Below are 21145 nucleotides of genomic sequence, written 5' to 3'. Positions count from 1 at the left end.
AAATCCATAGAGACAGAAAGTAGGTTTATGATTATGAGGGGGGGTGCGGTATTGGGAGTAACTGCTAATGGGCACAAGGTTTCTTTTCTTGGTGACAAAAATGTTCTAAAATTAGATGGTAGTGGTTGAGAAACACTATGAATATACTACAAAACACTGAATTGTATATCTTTAACGAGAGAATTTCATGGTATATGAGTTATATCTCAATAAAGCTATCTTTAATAAAGCAATTGTCACATTTAATCTATTTACAAGTGAGACTATATTTACTTATCAGTGGTTTAATTTTAAAAGGAGAAAATAATAGGTGGTTCCTGACGTCTTTTTCAGTCCCAACATACTAGGGCCCTCTACCATGGAGATCTTCTAGGCCCAGGAACCTATTCTCCCCTCTCCTTTCCCAACCTCTGGGGCACTTCTATCCCCCAGGGCTCAGCAACAATATCATTGATTGTAGGTGAGGACAGAGTTAGAAGTACAAAAGGGTTATTGGGGAATAACACCTGTGAGAGGAAATGAGAAGGAAATAGAACTAGGAAGGGGGATGTCATCAGACCTAGATTCAGACCTTATAAAAAGCTCTGCACAGTCAACAAGAAACTCTGAAGCCAAGATGTCCTGTGAGAAGCGTCCTGTGTTGGGTGAAGATGGGCAGGCCCTTTACTGCCTTTTAGTTGCCGGGAGTTAAATGTGGAAACTGACTTGGTCAAAAATAACAAGTTTCTCGAGATACAATTCATAAACCATAAAGTTCACCTTCTAAAGTATATACGTCAGTGGTTTTTTAGTTTTTATGTTCACAGAGAATGCTCAACTGTCACCACTATCTAACATTAGAACATTTGGAGTTAAACTTGACTCCTCTCCTTCTCTCATAGCCCTAATATACTCATCAGTACGTCTAGTCGGTTTTGTCCAAAATCAGACCACTTAATCACCACCAGATTATGATCATTCTGCTTACTTGGAGTTTGCAGTGGCAAAAATTGGTTTCCCTGCTTTTGTTTTTCCCTCTCCCAGCCCTAATTCTCTTCTCAACATAGTAGCCAGAGTGATCCTTTGCAAAGTAAGTCAAATCATGTCACTTCTCTGCTCAAGCCTTTAGTGGCTTCCAGTGACTTCCCATCTCAGAGTAAAAGCAGTCAAAATTGTATGCAAGCTCTCCTGATCTGATCCCCTCGGACCTCATGTCCCACCGCTCTCCCCGTCATTCTTAGCTTTAGCCACACTGTCCACCTTGCTGTTCCTCAAAAAACACAAAGGTCCTGCTTGGGGCCTTTGTACTTCCTGTTCCTTCATATTATCTGCAAAGCTGGTATTTCACCTTCTGCAAGTTTTTGCTCAAAAGTCAATGTACCTCACTTAGTGACACCTTCCCTGACCATACTATTTAAAGTGGCAACATCTTCCTCTGACACTTACATTCCCCTTTACTGCTTTTTCTCCACAGTTCTTACTATTGTTTGGAATCATATACATTTTATTAATGCACTTGTCTGTCCTCCCACACACACACTAGAAAAAATAAAATCCTTGAAGGATGGGACTTTTCATGGTTTTGGTTTTCAGCTATCTCCCCGCGCAGCTAAGTGTGTGATACTTACTGGGCCTTCAGGCACGAGTGGTTGAATGAATGCATGCATACACCCCAGGCTGTCTTACTAGGTCCGTAAGTGCCCCTGCCACTCTTATGGGACTGACCACATTGTATCAGTGAGACCTGCAGCATCTGGCTGCAGCTAATTCTGTGTACCTGTCTTCTACACCTCGCTGCCCTCTCACAGGACTTGTTACAGCCCTTGCTCCTGTCTACAGGGGCTGTACGGCTCCAAAACCTCTCAGTGAAAGAAGGCATTGCTGGGGATCCAGCTGCTCCCATTCTATTATGGGGACTGGTCTAGAAAGCGGCCCTGTGAGCCAGCACCTTGTCCCATTTCCAGATGCTTCTAGGGGTTGCCATCTATCGTTCTGCAATTAAGGAAAAGGAAAGAGACTCTTGAAAAACTGGCGAAGGATTTCAATTTTTTAATATTAATATAATGTGCAGTATAATAGTTTTCAGTTTCTGTTATTAAGGATGATTCCATTACTAAGGGTCCAGTCTTTTAATCGGTGATGTTTAAAAATTGGAGTTTTTAGTTGTTTTATATGGGTATGACACTTAGACTATTGTAGTATAAAATACATGTAGAAAACTCCAGCAGTACTTCATTTTTTTACAAAATTAGCAGCTATTTTAATACTTACAAATGCATGCATTTTAATACTCCACAGTGCCTGTCATGTTGACAGTGAGAACAAAGAAATATAATTGATCAGTTATTAAAAGCAGTAAGTTCAGTAGATTAGTAAGAGTCTGGGGTTTCATTGTTGCAACTTAATTTTTCTTACAGGACAAAGTTCTAAAACCATCAGTTCATCTCCCAGCACTGAGAGTTTGCCTGGAGGAAGAGAATTCACTGGCTCCCCACCTTCATCTGCTACTAAAAAGGATTCCTTTTTTAGCAACATCTCCCGTTCCCGCTCACACAGCAAAACTATGGGAAGAAAAGAATCCGTAAGTGTTTAAGAATGGTTTTCTTTTTATCTTCCGTTTTCCTCTGGAGCGATTCATTTCTTAAAGATTCTTATAAAGCTCTTAAAATTTTTACAGATTAAATTTACAGACTAAAATGACTTCTTGATCAACAATAATTTCATTCAATTTTTAAGGAATATAACACTGTGGTCTCTATTACACTGAAGGATAAAAAAGCATCAATTTAAAATAATTTGAATTCCAAACCTCAGTCCGTGTTTCCTCCACAAATTCCTTTGTGTCAAAGCCTGTGTTTTTTTCTAAAATGTAGCAAATAACATTATACAAATAATAGATTAAGACACTTGAAACAAACCAAACTGTTTTTTGTTTTAAGTATTTCTTGAAAATTAAAAATAATTATTTTACCACTTGTTTTTAAAAGTTATACAAGTTACATTTAAATTATGGTATATTGGTAATTGCTCTCTAAGATCTTTTGTATCATTACTCAAAGGAACACATCTAAAGCATATCAACTACTTTAAAAACCTGGTTGTGTCTGAAATTTTTTTAAGCCAACTTCAGAAGAAATAAAACATTTAGCCACATTTTATAGCTATTTTAACACCTAATATTCTACTATGAAAAATTTATCGTACCACTGTAAAAGGGTGCAAATTTAAGGTATTACAGAAAAGGATCTAGCTGTTGCTGAAATAGTCCTAAATTAAAAAAAAAAAAAAGTAAAACCTTTGAGGGATAGTTATTTACGGTACATAGAATAGATAACAGCATGATATCTATTTGTATGACTGTCTGACCTTGGGCAAGACACTCAGCTTCCTGGTGCTTCAACTACCACATGCAAATTGAACAACAGACTTTGCTCTCTGAAGGTTTGCAACATACTCTCTTGGGGTCCCTTTCAATGTGTAGGAACTGTGATTCTCTAATTTGTAGAAGAGCAGAATGGAACTTTCATTTAAAGATGGCAGCATTGATGCAGGCAATTATCTCTTCTCCCTCCCTAAACTCTACTCCAGGGACAGTCAGAGTAGTTAAAGATAAACCCTCGAGGAATAAGAAAACAGGAGAGAAGACAACAGCAACAAATTTTTGTTACTTGGAAAGCAGATGTTATGTGCTAACTAACTTAGCAGCCTAAGAAAGCTGAACACCAAGGCAGCAGTAGGGAAAAACCAGGAAGCCATGTGATTTAAATTGTAAAATCCTCTAGAAGCTCAGGAGCTGGAAATGGGGTGAAGGTGGAACTGAAGACATGAGACTTGGTCAGAAGTCTCTTCAAAAAGCAATTAGATTCCCTTCCCCACTCTGGCAAAGACTGGAGGTTTAATTCTCTGGAAGGTATAAAACAGAATGTCTATGAACTGCGAGAGGTCAGGCACATTCAAGTATAGAGCTACCCAACTGAAAAGGGATGATGAATATATTCCACTGCAGAATTTGAGATCCCCAGGCCTCACCCCATTTGCTTCCCAGAATACCAGTACATACGAGTTCTGACAATTAAGTTCGCAAACTTTTTGCAACAAAGTTGCTAACTGTTTTTGATTTCAGAGGAATTATTCATTATGAATTTGTACCGGCTGGACAGTTAACCAAGTTTACTATTTAGAAGTGCTGAAAAGGCTGCACGAAAAAGACAACCTGAACTTTTCACCAACAATTCATGGCTCTTGCATCACGACAATGCACCAGCTCACACAGCACTGTCTGTGAGGGAGTTTTTAAGCAACAAACTAATTGGATCGCCCACCCTACTCACCTGATCTGGCCCCCACTAACTTCTTTCTTTACCCAAAGGTAAAGGAAATATTGAAAGGAAGACATTTTGGTGACATTCAGGACATCAGGGGTAATACGATGACAGCTCTGATGGCCATTCTAAAATTGCTTTGAAAAGTGGATTAGGCGCTGGCATCAGTGCATAGCTTCCCAAGGGGAGTACTTGGAAGGTGACTGTGGTGATATTAAGCAATGAAGTATGTAACACTTTTTCTAGGATGAGTTCACGAACTTAATTGTCCAACCTCGTATCCATCCAGGCAGGAAGAATTTTCTCTAAGTAAAAGTCAAAAAAAACCCAACAACAATCACCAAAAAAACCATGCAAACATACTGACCTTAGGGGTTCTCCAAGGAAACAGTTTACTTTATAGTGAACCCAGCCATCACAGGCCCATCCAAGCACAGAGCTTTCACTTAACTTTTAGTTGACACTATTTTATATGAGTAAGACAGCCAGGGATCACCAGATACTTAAGGAGACCATCTGATAGTGAAAGACAGACAAAAGTAAATAGAAAAAAGTATCATTTATGTCCTGATATTTGCATGTAAATACATGGTACACAATAATTAAGCAATAATAACTCAAGTTGAGCTCTGGACATATTATTTACCTGTGGTTAGAAAATAGCAAATAATGATATTAGCATAAATTACCTTACTTTAAAAATATCATTCTTTTGAAATTCATTTGCTGAGTGGCTCTTTAGGTAAAAACTATTTTAACATCAAAATGATAAAACGCTATTTAAAGAAAAGGAAAAAGTAACTGGGAGGAAATGTGTCTATGCAGGAGAAAAATGCTTCAGAAAAAATATTCATTCAGAAAACAGCAATAACCAGACGCTATTAGACATAAAAATATGATCTCTAAAATGTTAAATTCAATAGAAGGGTTGGAAGATAAAATTGAAGAAAATAGAATACAGACAGAAATGGAAGATAAGATAGAAAAATATAAGAAAATTAGAGAACCAACCCAGGAGATTCAAAAATCTGAAAAATAGGAGTTCCAGAAAGAAAACAGAGAAAATGAAAGGAAGGAAATAGTCAAAATTTTAATTCAGTAAAGTTATCCACTAATAAGAGACTGAATTTTCAGATTAAAAAGTCCATAGAATGTCCCACACAAGTAAATACAAACAGACATCCAGATGTATGACTAACAAAGTTCAGAACTCTGGGAACAAAGAGATATCCAACAAACTTGTAGAATTGGAGGAAAAGAAAGATTTCCAAGAAAGGATCAAGAATTAGCATGGCTACAAATGCCCCAGAGCAACACCAGCAAACAAGACAATGGAGGAATACCTTCAGAGTTCTGAGAGAAAATTACTTCCAATCTAGATTCAACACCTAATAGTATTATGATATATAATAATCTGGAAAAATCAAGAAGTAGCCACATTCAGACATTCAAGATTCAAAAAATGTGTTCATTTGAAGTCATTGGAGGATAGTCTCTACAAAAATAAGGACATACACTAAGGATGAGGAATACATGAGAACAAGTAAATAGATTATCCAGAGCAAGACAAAAATATTCCCCAGAATGATAAGGTAGGGAGATCCCAAGACTACATATAACACAGCTATTTAGCAGGTCCAGAGAAGCAGCCAACCCAGCTTGGAGCAAGTTAGATAGATAGATTCCAGAAAGTTTTCTCCAAAAAGATGATTGTAAGAATCACTAATATATATGAACAAATTGAGAAATTTATACAATTAGAAGTGAGTTTGGGTTTAAATTAGTGATAACTTTAGAAAAACGAAGCCAGTAAAACACAGGACAATTGGTAACCCCAAAGAAAAACAAAGTAGTTACAGGAAAAGAAAGAAAGGTTATGATAAACCTTGTAAGTGAGCCATGACTATAATTTACATAGACATTATAATGTAAGACTATTGACTGTTAATCTAATCAAAACTGATAAAATTCATTTGAGAAGATGGGTGTGGGAAGTGTGTGTTTGTGTGCAGAGGGGAGGAGTGAGCAAGTGGTGGTGGTCATTAGAGCAAAATCCTCATCTTCCATAGTGGAACATTGTGTAAAATCAAGAAGCAGCAATGTAAACTAGAGCTATAGAGATCAAAAAGAATGGGTAAAAGAATTGAAAGTGATTACTGCTGGAAAGCAGGAAGTGGAGGGTGGGGCTGTGTGAAATGTTTTTCATAACAAGCCTGTAGAACCATTTGACTCTTCAAAGTGTTACATATATAACTTAGATTTAAAATAATAACTGAGGGCCGGCCTAGTGGCTCAAGCCGTTAGAGCCCCGTGCTCCTAACTCCGAAGGCTGCTGGTTCGATTCCCACATGGGCCAGTGGGCTCTCAACCACAAGGTTGCCAGTTCAATTCCTCAAGTCCCGCAAGGGATGGTGGGCTGTGCCCCCTGCAACTAACAACGGCAACTGGACCTAGAGCTGAGCTGCGCCCTCCACAACTAAGACTGAAAGGACAACAACTTGACTTGGAAAAAAGTCCTGGAAGTACACACTGTTCCCCAATAAAGTCCTGTTCTCCTTCCCTAATAATAAAAAAAATAAATCCCGTTAAAAAAACCCCACTGTTTAAAATAAATAAATAAATAAATAAATAAATAAAATAAAATAAAATAATAACTGAAAATTACAACAAAAATAGAATATGTTGGCATAATAAATTAGAAGGGGAGATGTCTGCCTGTACAAAGAACATTTCTATGAAGAAAAAGAATAAGGAATAACAAATGAGAAAGGCATATGGAGAGATGTTTCATTTGCATTCTATCATATTTTGGTGGCATATGGATTAGAGTACAACACCAATTAATTACTTTTCTTCATGGTGATGCTATAACTTAAAACTGAGAAGCTGAGCAAAAATAGAAATAGAGTAAGTCTAGCCTTCCACATAGACCTGATGATGTGAACCAAGAAACAACGACAAATTATTATTCAAAATTATTTCCTTTTCAAGAGAAAACCCATGGTTTTCCAAGTAATAAGTTAGCTTGTTTTATGAGATAGTGTATTGTTGTCAATGCTCTTCACCAAATGATTCCAGTTTTCCCCCATTCTAGACACTTAATAGAATTGTACCTCCTTATCCCCTGAGATCTAGCAGAGCCATGTGACTAGGTCTGCCCAGTGAGTTGTGAATAGAAGTGATATGTGTAATGTTACTGCAAGACCCTCCACAGCTCTCACTTTACCAGATCCCAGCTACCCACCCATGGTAGATGTGAAGTATGAGTGAGAAATAAACCTTTATTGATTTAAGGTGAGAGTGTCGCTTATCACAACATAGCAATGCACAGCTGGAAAGTGTTCGGGCCCATCGTTGGGAATCATTCTCCCATGGGAACCGCTTAACACTACCCGAGTGGTACCAGTGGCAGCAGAGCCTGTGACTGGGCACCTATCATCCCGGGGCCATCTTTGCTTTCATTTCCAGCCCAATTTGGTGTGATACGGGAGGATAGTCCATGTCCTCCAAAAAGTTCAAGATAGTTCATTAATATCATCATCATCAGTTTTTCACACAAGCTAGTGGCCAAAATTGAAACAAAGACATCTCTTGCTTTGGGTCCCCAGTGCCTTAAACAATGACGATGTATCTTTCAGATTTCAAGACTCGGTTAATCTTTTAAAGGCCCAGGGTTAAATTGTTGATGTCAATTAACAAAAGGATAAAATAGCAGTTGAAAAGAGACATTAAAACAAAGATAATCTAGTAGTAGTTATCAACCTAAGTGTGGCTAAATCTGCTCATAATGTGTCTAATCTAATCATTGAGAAATGATTTTTAAAATCAATATAGATGGGACATATTCTGGGGAAGTGTTATATATTAGGTCTCAGAACTTATTTCCTCTCAGTATTGCCTTTTTATGTATCAAATAAAGCCTTTCTGTAATCCACAGCCTATCTTTAGATGAAATTGCATCACATTTATTCCTGTTAATGATTTAGCCATACAGTAGGAATGTACAACTCAGCTCAGTCTTTAAAGAGGTAATTAAATTAAGCCTTCTGCCTTGTGTTTATAAAAGACATCATTACACTTTGTTTCTGAAATGTGAACAAACTAATAGGAAGTTTTAAAAATTGACCTTCCTTCATTATCATTACTTGTACTGTTTTGAGGGTTGGTATTTACTCATGATGACAATTTTCCCTCTGCTTTATTTCCCAAAAAAGTCTTTAGGACTCACCTATTTTAAACCCAGGTTTAATCAAGCTTTGACTTTTTTTAATCTTAAAGAGAAAATTCAAAATTTTTATGCTTTTCATTTTTCTCATGCTTTATTTTGCATGTTAATGTAAGTGATATCCAATACTTAGTTTTCTAGAAATCTATTTTAGTTGGTCATTTATCTGACTATAAGTTAAAAAAAATAATTTTTACTTGTTTTAGCAATGTTAGTCATGTTTGCAATTACTGCCAAATCATTTTTGAAGAATATCTTTGCTAAATTTAAAGAGTAGGGGAAATCCTGAATATAAGAAAAACTCTACAATTGATTTGTCTATATGAATAAGTTCTAATATTTAAGCACATCAGCCAATTAAAAAGGTTTTGTTTTTTTTAATGTTCCTGATGAACTGCAAGACGTTTTGCTAAGCTTTGTGATAATTACATACCAATCTCTAGAGAGCTAAACTTATCCATGGTTCAGAATCCTCTGTAAACCACAGGAAATCAAAATTGTCTGAGCTGGAAATCCCTACATAAGACAGGATGTGTAATGAGGTAAAAACCACCTTCTGGCTCAGAGCACCACGGGTTCTCATCCTGTGTCTTTGTGACCCCTGCAGGCAATTATCATGCCCTTTCGCAGTTTGAACATATACTGTGATCATACTAATAGAATTATTTTTTGTAATATTCATTGATCTATTCCAGGGGTGTCCAAACTGCGGCCCGTGGGCCAACTACGGCCCACAATCCATTGTTAATTGGTCCGCAGAAAATTCCAAAAATATATTTAGTTTACTTAAATAAACCAGGTGAGGCAATACATACTTTACCTCTAGTGAGTGGCCCGGCTGTTTGTGTATTTTACTGCATATGGCCCTTGGTGCAAAACGTTGAAAAAAGTTTGGACACCCCTGATCTATTCTTTATCATGACAGAATAACTATAAGTGTCAAATGAATGAAAACAAATTTGAACACAGATTCATACTTATTTCTGGAAGTATGGACAACCTGAACATCACCTCATCTACTTTAGGTCATGTTCTAGAAATTGGAATTTAAGACATATATGTATAAGCAATATAAGAGAGCCTTTCCAGTGGGGTTGTTTACAGTGAAATTGGAGGAGGGGGAAACACATCAAACGTTAAGTAATAATTAAGCTAAATAAAAATATCTCATCAGCATGGGAGGCAACATATGGTCAAATGTCATATAAGCAATAAAGACAACAAATAATATGGGTTCAAAGATAGACCACCACGGGCTGTGTTGGTCTAGATGAACTTCATAGGAGAGATCAGACTTGAACCACAAACGTATTTCTTCTTTCGTTGAATGCAACCATGGTTTTCCCTCATGCACATACAGCAACTTTGTAGGACAGATTAGTGGATGTGCATATTGAGTAAGCAATCAACAATGTCTGCTGTGAGTGTTCTCGTCTCCCTCACGTCCTCTGGCAGAATTTAAAATAGTTGGGGTTAGATCAAGTTGCTTTTGGTAAAAAAATAAGAGAAATTATTATCTCAAATGAGAAAATGTGTTGCTTATTATTACAAATAACAAGTGTCGCAAAGTAGGCAGGTCTAGAGCTGGATAATTCATCTCTTCAATTGACGCCACCATCTTTCCATTCTGCCATCCTCAGTGTATCCACCCCACCCCACCCCACACACACACACTCTCACTCCCACACAACATCTTCTAGAGAAGTCTATTTGGACGTTCCCCAGCAGGCTTTCCCTTCCATCTCATTGGTTGGCAAGAATTAAACCCCATGCCTACTCCCAAACCAATCTCTGGTAAGAGGAAAGGTTTAGAGAAGTCCATGACAATGTGGATGTTTAGGCAGCTTGAGTTAGATTGGTAGTTGGAAGAGAGAAATTGAGCAGTGGCACTCCCAGTAGACTAGAATTTTCCTAGTTACCTGATTTTCTCGTCAGTCAGTGATGTATACTTCCTAAGAACACAAAGTATGTGGAAAGCATTAATTATAATGAATTTCCTTATGGGCTTCTGTATGATATTGAAACCCGGTATCAAGAGTTTATCTAATTCTAAGATTTTTTCAATTCATAAATACATACTTATAAATTGTTTTTAATTTTATTGGGGAATATTGGGGACAATGTGTTTCTCCAGGGCTCATCAGCTCCAAGTCGTTGTCCTTCAATCTAGTTGTGGAGGGCGCAGCTCAGTTCCAAGTCCAGTTGCCATTTTCAGTCTTCAGTTGCAGGGGACACAGCCCACCATCCCATGTGGGAATTGAACCGGCAACCTTGTCGTTAAGAGCTTGCGCTCTAACCAACTGACCACCATCCGTCTGCCTCTATTTATAATCTTTTATTTAATCAATAATTTTAATGATAACTGCATTAAAATATAGTGCCATTTAACATATGACTAGATATAAAATGAATTTAGACATTGGCAGTTTTTCTAGCTTCTTTTAAGTCTTATAATAGGAATTTTAATCTAAGGTTAAATTGAACTCAAGTATTTGAAAGATGACATTTAGTCAGTCACTCAATGTTACATGAAACTTGTCCACAAACATTTGTCCGTGCATCAGCTCAAGGTCAGGGGAGGTGGACTGTATATCTTTGTAGGAATGTTCCTTCCTCCTACCTCCATCTTTTTGCCTCACTCAGTTCAACTAATTCCATTGTAAAGAAATGTGAACATCACAGGGAGCATCAGAAAGAACTGTTTTTGACAGTCTGTGCATGACATTTTAATTTAGCTTTTGTAAACAGGTTTTATAACCAACATTTTAACATCTTTATGCTTCAGTAAATTAATTTTTAACCAAAAGATATGCGGACCCTATGAAGGCAGAACGACAGGAAATGGAGTTCTGAACCTTGACTGGAATGCCCTTTTCAGGACTGTGAAGAGGGCACCCTTTGGGGGCGAATAAGACACTCATCCCCCCCCATGCTGGGCCTTCTTCCTCCCTAATTTGTCTTCATGTCCATCATCTCCATAAAATACAAAGATGCCAGACTGTACCCATGCTGAACACTTCCCAGGAGGCATACACAGCAGTATGGGGAGAGCTCAAGTGAAGCAATTAGAAATATTAGAATTCCTAGCCAGAAATTCCTGTGGGTTTGAATCATGCTAAATTAAATGTGGCATGGATAGCACTTGCTTCCTTCCAATGACCTTTCTTGAAACTTGCCATTTATTTAGTCTTGCAGTGCCACATTGCCTTGGGGACAGTAATCTGTGCCTCAGCAGGCACATGTGCAGGTCCGGGAAGGAAGGGAGGGCTTTGAGTTGCCCTGTGCAGATGGAGGTCAGTCAAGGCGAGAGCCCAAATTGTGGAGGCTCTTAGGTTGTCCTCTTTTCCCCTCAATGGCAATACCACTTTCCTTCCCTACACAGCATCTTCCTGCTTTTAAATCTTCTGTTCCTAGCTTCCCGTCATTTATTCTTTAAAACACCTCTGTTAACTTTTCCAGGAAGCTGTATTTTTAATCCACTGGGTTCTAATTCTAGAAAGAATGGCTTTGTTCCTGTCACAGGAGTTCTGGGCCTATCGAACGAAGAGGGAGATCCGTATCACATGGGTGTCCGTTGCCTTGTCTTGAAACCTTAGGCTCAGGAACTCCTTTTTGGTTGTTCCTCATGCTGTGCCCAGGGGGTCAGTTGGAGGCTTGGGCACATTTACCCCTCTTCTCTTTCCCTGAACCCTGATGTTTCCCCTCTGGTTTTCTGCTCCCGATGCCCATGTATCAGGAATTCACACACATGGAAGTACTGTAGGTGGCAAACCCCAGGAACCTCAGACCTGGAGCATGGGAGTAAAGGGCAGAGTTGCCGGGCATTTAGTGATGCACTTTGTGCACTTCTCACAAGAGCCCTGCTGAAACGCAGCCCTGTGCTCTGTTCACTAAGCTGCAGGCCGAGGTCTGGGGCTAGGCTTGCCTGGAGATGGGACATTTTGTCCTCTGCACAAAGGTAATATCCATTCCCCAAGTCCTGCACCACAAGGAGGTGACTTTTCCTAATCAAATTAAAAACATGTTACAAGTTGCTAAAGGCCCAGGAGGGAATTGTTGTAATTGTTGGGAAAATTCAGAACCTTTCTATCTTGTGGCAGTAGTGATACAATTTTAAAAAATGGATGGTACCAGAAAAACATCTTAGCATTGACATGAAGAACTAGTAACATGAGAAAAGAAAAATAACAAAATGTATTTGACCATAGGAATAATACTCAGCATGATGATTTTCATAGAATTCACCCTTGATGCTTTATTAAGCCTCCTAATAAGCTTGCCTATCATTACAAATTCATCTGGATAACTTCATTTTAAGTTGTATTTGATGAGACTATGCTTGGCTCACATAAGCTTGACCTTGGTCTGTGGTGTTTGTCTGCTTATGAAGTACAGTTGGTCATGAGCAACTTTTTTTTTTTAATTAATTTTATTGGGGTGACAATTGTTAGTAAATTTACATAGATTTCAGGTGTACAATTCTGTATTACATCGTCTATAAATCCCATTGTGTGTTCACCACCCAGAGTCAGTTCTCCTTCCACACCATATATTTGATCCCCTTTACCCTCATCACCCACCCCCCACCCCCTTACCCTCTGGTAACCACTAAATTATTGTCTGTGTCTGTGAGTTTTTGTTTCGGTCATGAGCAACTTTTTAAAACACATGAATAAACAACAACGAAGATCCTTCTCAGGCCTGACATTACGATGTAGCTGAAGGATTTTAAAAGCCTTGAATATATGGATCGACAAAAGATAACATAATCAAATTTACAAACTTTCGTTTTTCTTTAAGATGGTGGCAAAGCCCACCCTCCCACCTTTCCCTCAGAATTGTTGCCAGCTTAGTACAGTTCTGTCGATAGCTTTAGCATTGCCAGTCAAAACATCATTTCCCAACGTTGCTGAGGTCAATAGATAGAAACTTTAACAGCAGTCACTCGAAAGCATGATGATTGTAGTAAGCCATGAACAAATCGGCTTTATGTGAAATCCTAGGATGTTATGGGCTACATTTGAAAACGAGAGAAAAAGAACAAAAACTTTTCAACTGGAAAAGCAGTTAGGAAAGGGGACACTTCCCCTATCCCTGCCCCCACCATTTATTCATAGACCCCTGACAAGACTCTGATTCCTGCCTTTCTTGATCATGTTTTGCAATTATTTTCTCACCTTTGATGTTCTTAGTATTCTGCTTTAAAGTTTCCTTTCTTTCTCATTTCACTTCTTTGATGAACTCTTAAAAATGGCCTGATTTTAGTAAATAAACCCATTCCAAACATACTTATCCCTGCAACACAAAGAGCCTTTCAGACCAGCACCTAGGATCACTTTCACGTGACCTCTTGGTCATCATCACCTTAATTCTTGGAAACCACCCCAAAGTTAGGACAGAATTGTAAGGAAGACCGGGAAAATTTGCAACATTTTCCTGAATTCTTTCATATGTCCATTCAGATGTCTCAAGGGTTTCATTAACAAGGAAAGGTAAAGAACTTGCAAATGATATCACTAACCTGTCCCACATACACTTACACACCCACTCATACACAGTCTAAAGCTGAAAAGGCCTCATGCAGAATAATGCCCACATTCTATTTAGAATAAACAGTCACAAATGCTGCCAGATTGCTTCATTTTCAGAATGTTCTCAGTCGTGATGCTAGGCAATCTTTGGGGTTTGTGTACTCCAAATGTGTCTCTTACTCATTCATCGTGATATACAGATACATATATAGATATATAGATACATATATCTGTATATATAGATATTCCATAAAATATCAAAAATAATACTTTTGAAAATGAAATTGAAGAAAATAAGAATGAAACCAGCAAGGTGCTACTGTGTGATCATGCTAACATTAAGGAAATCTTAAATTAATCTCTCGACAACAAACATTAATATCCTCCAGCTGGGCAGAGATAAAACTGTTGTCTATTTACTGCCCAGGATAAATGAGGTGTTGGGTTTTTTTTCTCAATGTCTATAGTTAAAGTTACCCATTGTTAGTCTCTATTATGACCAGATTCCTTTTTTGACACCCTTGATGAAGGTCTTATCTTACTTGAAGGTAAGATAAGTAAGACAGGCACAAGATCAATAAGCAGGCTGAATTCTTTTGCAAGAAATTGAGATTTAAATTTCTGGGCTAGACCAATTAAATGTAAAGACCATTTAAATGCTGGACCTTGCATTTCATTCCAAAGACTATCATTTTGTTAGGACATTTTAAGCTGAACATAACAGAAATTCTGACTCAAACTGATTCAAATAATAAGTTATTCATTCAAATTAAGTCCAAAGGACTTCTCATCCATGGCTGCTGATTAGAATCACCAGAGAGCTTAAAAAATACCAGTAGCAGAAGAACTGAATCAGAATCTCTGAGGTGGGGCCTGAGCCATGGTAATTGTTAAAAACTTCTCAAGTTATTGAAATGTGTCATCAAGGTTTGGAACCAGTCATTTAGAAACTGGCAGTGTCTTCAAAGACCCAAGTTCTTTCCACATCTCTGCCTGCCCAGAATAGGCTCTTCCCCAGGTTAGAAGTGAGACAGCTACAGCCGTTCTAGGTACCATACCTATTCACCAACATCCAGAGGACCAACACAGACCATGTCTTTGTGGAGCATTGTCATAGCATTTGCAGTTAAATTTGAATATCAAGTAAATGAGGAATAATTTTTTAGTATAAGTGTGTCTCATACATGGCATGGGAAATACACTAAAAAAAATATTTGCCAATGGTCTGAAATTCAAAGTTAACTGTATGTCCTGTTTCCGTTTGTTAAATCTAGCAACTATGTCTTAAGAACCTTTGTTCTTTGGTTTTTCCAAGAACCACCCACCTTCCCCTTATGTCTCATTGGCCAGAATTCCTGCAGCCATCCCTACAAAGGTAACCAGGTTCCCCTTAAATCCATCAGGCCCAGCCCCAGCCGCATGGCTCTGGTTTAGGTCAGCTTCCCCTTGAGAGGAAGTTCATGGCTGCAGGGCCCTTTCAGGAAGGAAGACAAGAACGAATGCAGGAGCAGCAGCACTGCCCCCTACAGAGAATGATGCCATGGCCTCCAGACTAAAGCTTTTCTGCCAACTATCACCTTTGTGGAAAAATGTACACATTTGATTGCCATGAATGTATTCGTCTTCAAAAGAATAGTGGTTGTCAGAACAGTTAGTCCTAACGTGGTTTATATTTTCACAAAAACCATCATGCTGTGCAAAATCATGCATTGAAAACCACTGGGCTCATGGGAAAGGTGGAATTGGGAACAACACTCAAAGAATTATACGTGAAACAAGGTAGGAACCTAATAAAAGTAGTAGCATGGTTTTACACATGTTAAATGATTAAGAAATAAATACTATGATAAATATGACTCTACCTTGATAAAGCCCTTAAGCCTGGTCAAGGAAGTGGACATTTGAAGGCTTGGAGCTTGTGAGTTACCCCATAAAGTAGTGGAAGGAGAATTATCTAGAATCTGACAGATTGGCAGCCCATCACACACACTGTGAGCTCAGATGGCGGGCAGGTCCCAGAGGTGTGTGCATGTATGTTTATATTCCTCTAAGTCGGGGTCCAGCTACATGCAGTTTTCTGCACTCACCTAGTGTTTCTTATGGATGAAATTGTACATAAGCAAACGTGAAATTCATGTTGTGCTCAATTGTCCCCTAATTTATCAATCTCCTCGGAACAAATTCACATTTTTAAAAGAAACATTATAACATAACTGACTCTACTCTGGGTTCTGAAGCTTCTGAAGTTGGAGGGTTGGGGGAATGAGGATAGAGTAAGAGTATACTTTCTCTGTTAATGTTTTTCTCAGTTCAGTAACTAACAGTACCATGTTAATTATAAATTATAGAATAAAGCCATTTTATTAATGGTCTCATACATCCAAACTGTTTCATAATGCCAGCTTGCTCTCTGAATATCTGACTTGGTATCCGACTCCCTCCACCAGAATTCTGCAGTGGTGCTTCCCTAGGATAAATTTCGAGATTTTATGGCACAGCCTGCAGGTCCCTTGACTATCTCACCCTGTCCAGCCTGTCATCAGTCCTCCTTCCAGTTCCTCTCCAGCCCTCTGGGAATGCAGCAGCTCTTTCCGTTCCTTCAAACCAGGCGTGCTATCTCACAGCTCTGTGTCGTTTTGCTTCACTGTCTCTTCTGACCAAAAGGTTCGTGTGGCCACAAGACTCACAGAGTTCCTTCCAGTCTCAGCCCCAGCACCTTGTGTCCCATGGAGCCTTCCCTGCCACCCTCTGGAAGCTAAGTACTTTCAGGAGGAGCTGTGGCCTTAGTGAAACTGCAGATCCCAGCGTCCCTCCCCAAAACTACAGAAGCAGCATGTTGAGATGGGGGATGTCTTAGATTGTCTATAAATGTGTCCTTTGCTTTGCCTGTAACAGAACTGCTTGTATTTGGTTAAAAGACTTGCAGACGCTTGTCACTGTCACAGTATCTCCTGTGGCAGTATTCTGTCTGGCACACGGTAAACAGAATAAATGAATGCTGTTGAAGGGTTTGTGTGCTGTGCAAGGAGTCGGGTGTATTAAGCTTTACTCTGGCCTTCTCTAGGGCATGAAAGTCACCTCGTTTCCCACTGGCATTCACCAGCCACATATAAAAGCTAATAGAAATTGTTGATACATAGTGAGAAATGAGCTTTCTATAAATTAGCTTAAGGAGTGAATTAACAAAAGTGTGATAGGCATGTAAATACACCAGGTAATTCACAAAATTATTTATCACTTTTTTGTTTTCTTTCCAGAAGTCTCAGAATTGATAGTGTTTTGTTCATCAAAGCTGTTCCAACACTTGGTTTCCTTTACAAATTGTAACTTAAATTTCTTAAACCGTGCTTGATCCTCGGTTTGGATTTGCTGTAGGGTGCTTTTTTTTTTCTTCTTCTCTAATGGGACATCGTGGGGTCGGTCAGCTCAGAGAATGACAGTACAAGAGTGCACATTTCATCCTCACACAGGTCAGTGAGCCTTGTCATAACAGAAACAACATTGGCCCTGTATCTGGGTCCGCCATGGTCCCCGTGCCTATGTTTGGTGCCAGAAACAGCAAAGGAAAGCACACAGATGATTCAGCCCAGCCAGCAACACAATGAGAAACTTCGCTGGAGGCATTGGTGCTGGGGGAATGGTTTCCTCAGTTGGCCTGATCATGTGTCAGTGGAAAGGGAAAAACCCTTGTTCACTGAAGTAACATCTATGCTAATTGGCCTGGTGGAGGAGAGAGCTATTCTCATTTACAAAAGATGGGTCCAGTTGCTTAATTATAAAATGCAACGTGGAGGTGATAGCCTAAAATTCCAAACGATGGGGACACAAATGCTATTTAATTAGCTTCCCAAACACAGTGCCTACTAGGAGAGACTTTTTTTTTTTTCCAGTTAAAATGTTCAAAAGACAGGCAAAGTGCCTTCAACAACTGTGCTTCACATTTTTATACCTTTTGAATTTTCAAAGGCTAGGAAGTTCCGAAGACATACCATACACATATAATTATTCATTTATTAGGTTGGGGCAAAAGTAATTTCAGTTTTTGCAATTATTTTTAACCTTTTAAACCGCAGTTACTTTTGCACCAACCTAATAAAAGAGAAGTTATAGGATTTTTGGAAATAAGGTTTGTAACTTGCAAGTAAGGTTTTATTCCTCAGGTGACACATAGACGAGGTTTTCTAGTTAAAGATTTTGTTTTCATTTCCAGTATATTTATTTCAAGACTGTAGGCTTATTCAGTTTACTTTAGAATTTGTAGCACATGATCCTATTTTGGGGGCACCATTCTTTTCTGTTTATTTATTGTCTTTTGTAAACAATATCTACAAAGGCAAAGTTACATTAAAATAGTTCACAGTGTTGAAAGGGCAATAGTCATAAAAGCATGTTTGTAAAGGCTAAAAGTATTTAACACATATTATTACTATAAAAATATCTTCAGGAAATAAATTAATTTAAATATCATGGATTATGGAAGTATTCTGCTATTTTCTTCTTATTGCATTCATGTTTGAAAAGCATCTTTTATTCTCTGACACTTACATACAGCCTCTTTATCAAAATTACAGAACCGAGCATGCATAATCCAACAAAATTAATTTATATATTTGGCTTCAAAATAAGCACTTCTGTTTATAGAAGAATGAATTCATACCTAATAGTCTAAGAATTAGTTCTAAACAGATAATGAAGCCACTCTGTACAGCACTGATTGAGGAAGGTTGGAAAGCTATCTTGGAAACGTTTCACCCTGCTTCTCTCTCCTCTCTACATCCTACTCCATGTTGAGAGGAGGTCTTTTGAACTGTTACAAAATATGCATGTAACCATGCAGCCATCTGTTAGAACTGCCTTAGAGCAAGGAAATAGTAAAGTGTTTCATCACCTTTCCAAAGGGAGTGGAAGGTGTTTTCAGAAGTAAATAGGAGGGCATGAGATGGGTCATCTAAATCTTGCTGTTCAACGTGTGGTCCATGGGTAATCCTCCCCTGGAACCTTGTTAGAAATGCAGAGTCTCAGGCCCCACCCCAGACCTGCTAAGTAGACTCTGCATTTAACAATAACATTCCCCAGGAGATTTTTATGCATATTAAAAATTGAAAAGAATTAGTCTAAGTAAGATTAATTGAATACCAAATCAGAAATGAGATTTTCTGTAGATAAAGCCAGCTTCAAATATATTCCAGTGTGAACATGTTCCCCTGTGGATGATGGCTACGGGCTGTGGATGATGGTTACAGAACACTTTCTATGTGGGTCATGTGTTCTAAGCATTTTACATGTATTAGCTTTTTTAATCCTCAAAGGACTCTTGAGGTTGGTGCTATAATTACCTCCCATTTTACAAATGTGAGAACTGAGGCATAGAAAGGTTGTGGTTAAGTCCATGCCCCCCCCCAAAAAAAGGTACTAAAGAGTAGACAATGGGAAATTTCTGCCTTATCAGGTAGAGCCAAAAGAATAAAATGGGGGAAGAAACTAAGAACTTTTTTTACTCCCTCCATAAAAATTATGAGAGGGAACTGAATAAGAGGAAATTTCTTTCTCTTAAGTTTGTGACCCTTACATGTTCTATTTTTAAATATCATTTATAATCCATATCCCATATGTCCCACCCACAGCGAACATGTGAGCTGAATTATTTTAACCTGACCTCAAAAAGATGTTTGGAACTCTTTCACATGTAAAGCAATGAAGTGCATGTGGATTTGATATGTAATTGGTCAGTTCTAGGGATTTGCTAAAAATCAAATTGCAATTTGGTAGAGAAAATTTTTGCATGAAGAAATAAGTTTCTCCCTATACTTCACCTGGTGGCTCTGCCCTCTAGCTCTTCCTGGGCTGCTGCGGGGAAGGAGTTGGGAGGGCCGGCCAGCTGAGGCAGGATGGCCAGTAGGGGCTGGACTGGCAAAAGCGTCTCATGTCGCCATTCTGATTTTAAGACAGGCAGTTTTTAACTTTATAAATTATAAGGAGGAGTATTCTTTTTATTTTGGTAAAATAGACAAAATTTACCACCTTAACCATTTTTACGTTTACAGTTCATTCACGCTACTTTCATAATGTTGTGCGTCCATCTCTATAACTCTTTTCATCTTGTAAAACTAAAACGATATACCCATTCAGCAATAACCTTGTTTTTCCCACACCACCCTGCCCCTGTCAACCATTGTTCTACTTTCTGTCTGTATAATTTTGACTACTCTAAATACCTCTTCTAAATAAACTTGTACAGTATTTTCTGTGACTGGCTTATTTCACTTAGCATAATGTCCTCAAGTTTCATCCATGTTGTATCAGGTGTCAATTCCCTTCCTTTTTTAAGGCTGACTAATATTCCATTATATGTACAGACCACATTTTGCTCATCTGTGCATCTGCTGATGGACACTTGGGCTGCTTCCATGTTTTAGCTATTGTTAATAATGCTGCTATGAACATGGGTGTACAGATATCTCTTAAAGACTCTGCTTTTAATTATTTTCAGTATATACCTAGACGTGGAATTGCTGGATGATGCGATAATTCTATTTTTAATTTTTTGAGGAACATTTTCTATTTTCCACAGCAGCTGTACTATTTTACCTTCCCACCAACAGTGCACAAGGGTTCCAATTTCTCCACATCCTCACCATTTGTTCTTTTCTGGTTTTGTTTTATTTGTGTATTTTTAGTTTCAGGTGTACAAAACAATATAATGATTAGACATTTATACCCCTCACAAAGTGATAACCCGCCCCCCCAATCTACTACCCCTCTGACATCATACACAGCAGTTGCAATTCCATTGACTATTTTCCCTATGCTGTACTCCATATCCCGTGACTATTTTTATAATTTACAGTTTGTACTTCTTAATCCCTTTCACCTTTTTCACTCATCCTCCCAACCTCCCTCCCATCTAGTGACTTATCAGTTTGTTCTGACACAATCATTCTTTAACTACTGCTTTGTAACTTATTTCCCCAGTTAATATATAATAAGTCATTGTTAAATGTTCTCACATGTGAACATTTTGAAAAGTTGCCTAATATTCTGTTTATGAATGTACCACAAGTTATCCAAGTCGCCTATCATTAGACATT

General features: G+C 38.3%; 1 protein-coding gene across 7 annotated transcripts in view; it reads left to right on the top strand.

The window, feature by feature from the left end:
* TBC1D5 (TBC1 domain family member 5) overlaps positions 1–21145 on the top strand; it is a 503965-nt gene that overhangs the window by 453059 nt on the left and 29761 nt on the right. For all 7 annotated transcript variants that reach the window (XM_081072580.1, XM_081072576.1, XM_081072581.1 and 4 more), the window contains one exon: positions 2397–2560. In XM_081072580.1, the coding sequence (XP_080928706.1) occupies positions 2397–2560 (164 nt within the window). The remainder of the gene's footprint in view (positions 1–2396; positions 2561–21145) is intronic.

This window comes from Rhinolophus hipposideros (assembly GCF_964194185.1).
Source record: "Rhinolophus hipposideros genome assembly, chromosome: 14".
In the NCBI taxonomy this organism is placed as follows: domain Eukaryota; kingdom Metazoa; phylum Chordata; class Mammalia; order Chiroptera; family Rhinolophidae; genus Rhinolophus; species Rhinolophus hipposideros.
The sequence above is the reverse complement of the archived record's forward strand: the minus strand, read 5'-3'. Positions and strand labels throughout refer to the sequence as shown.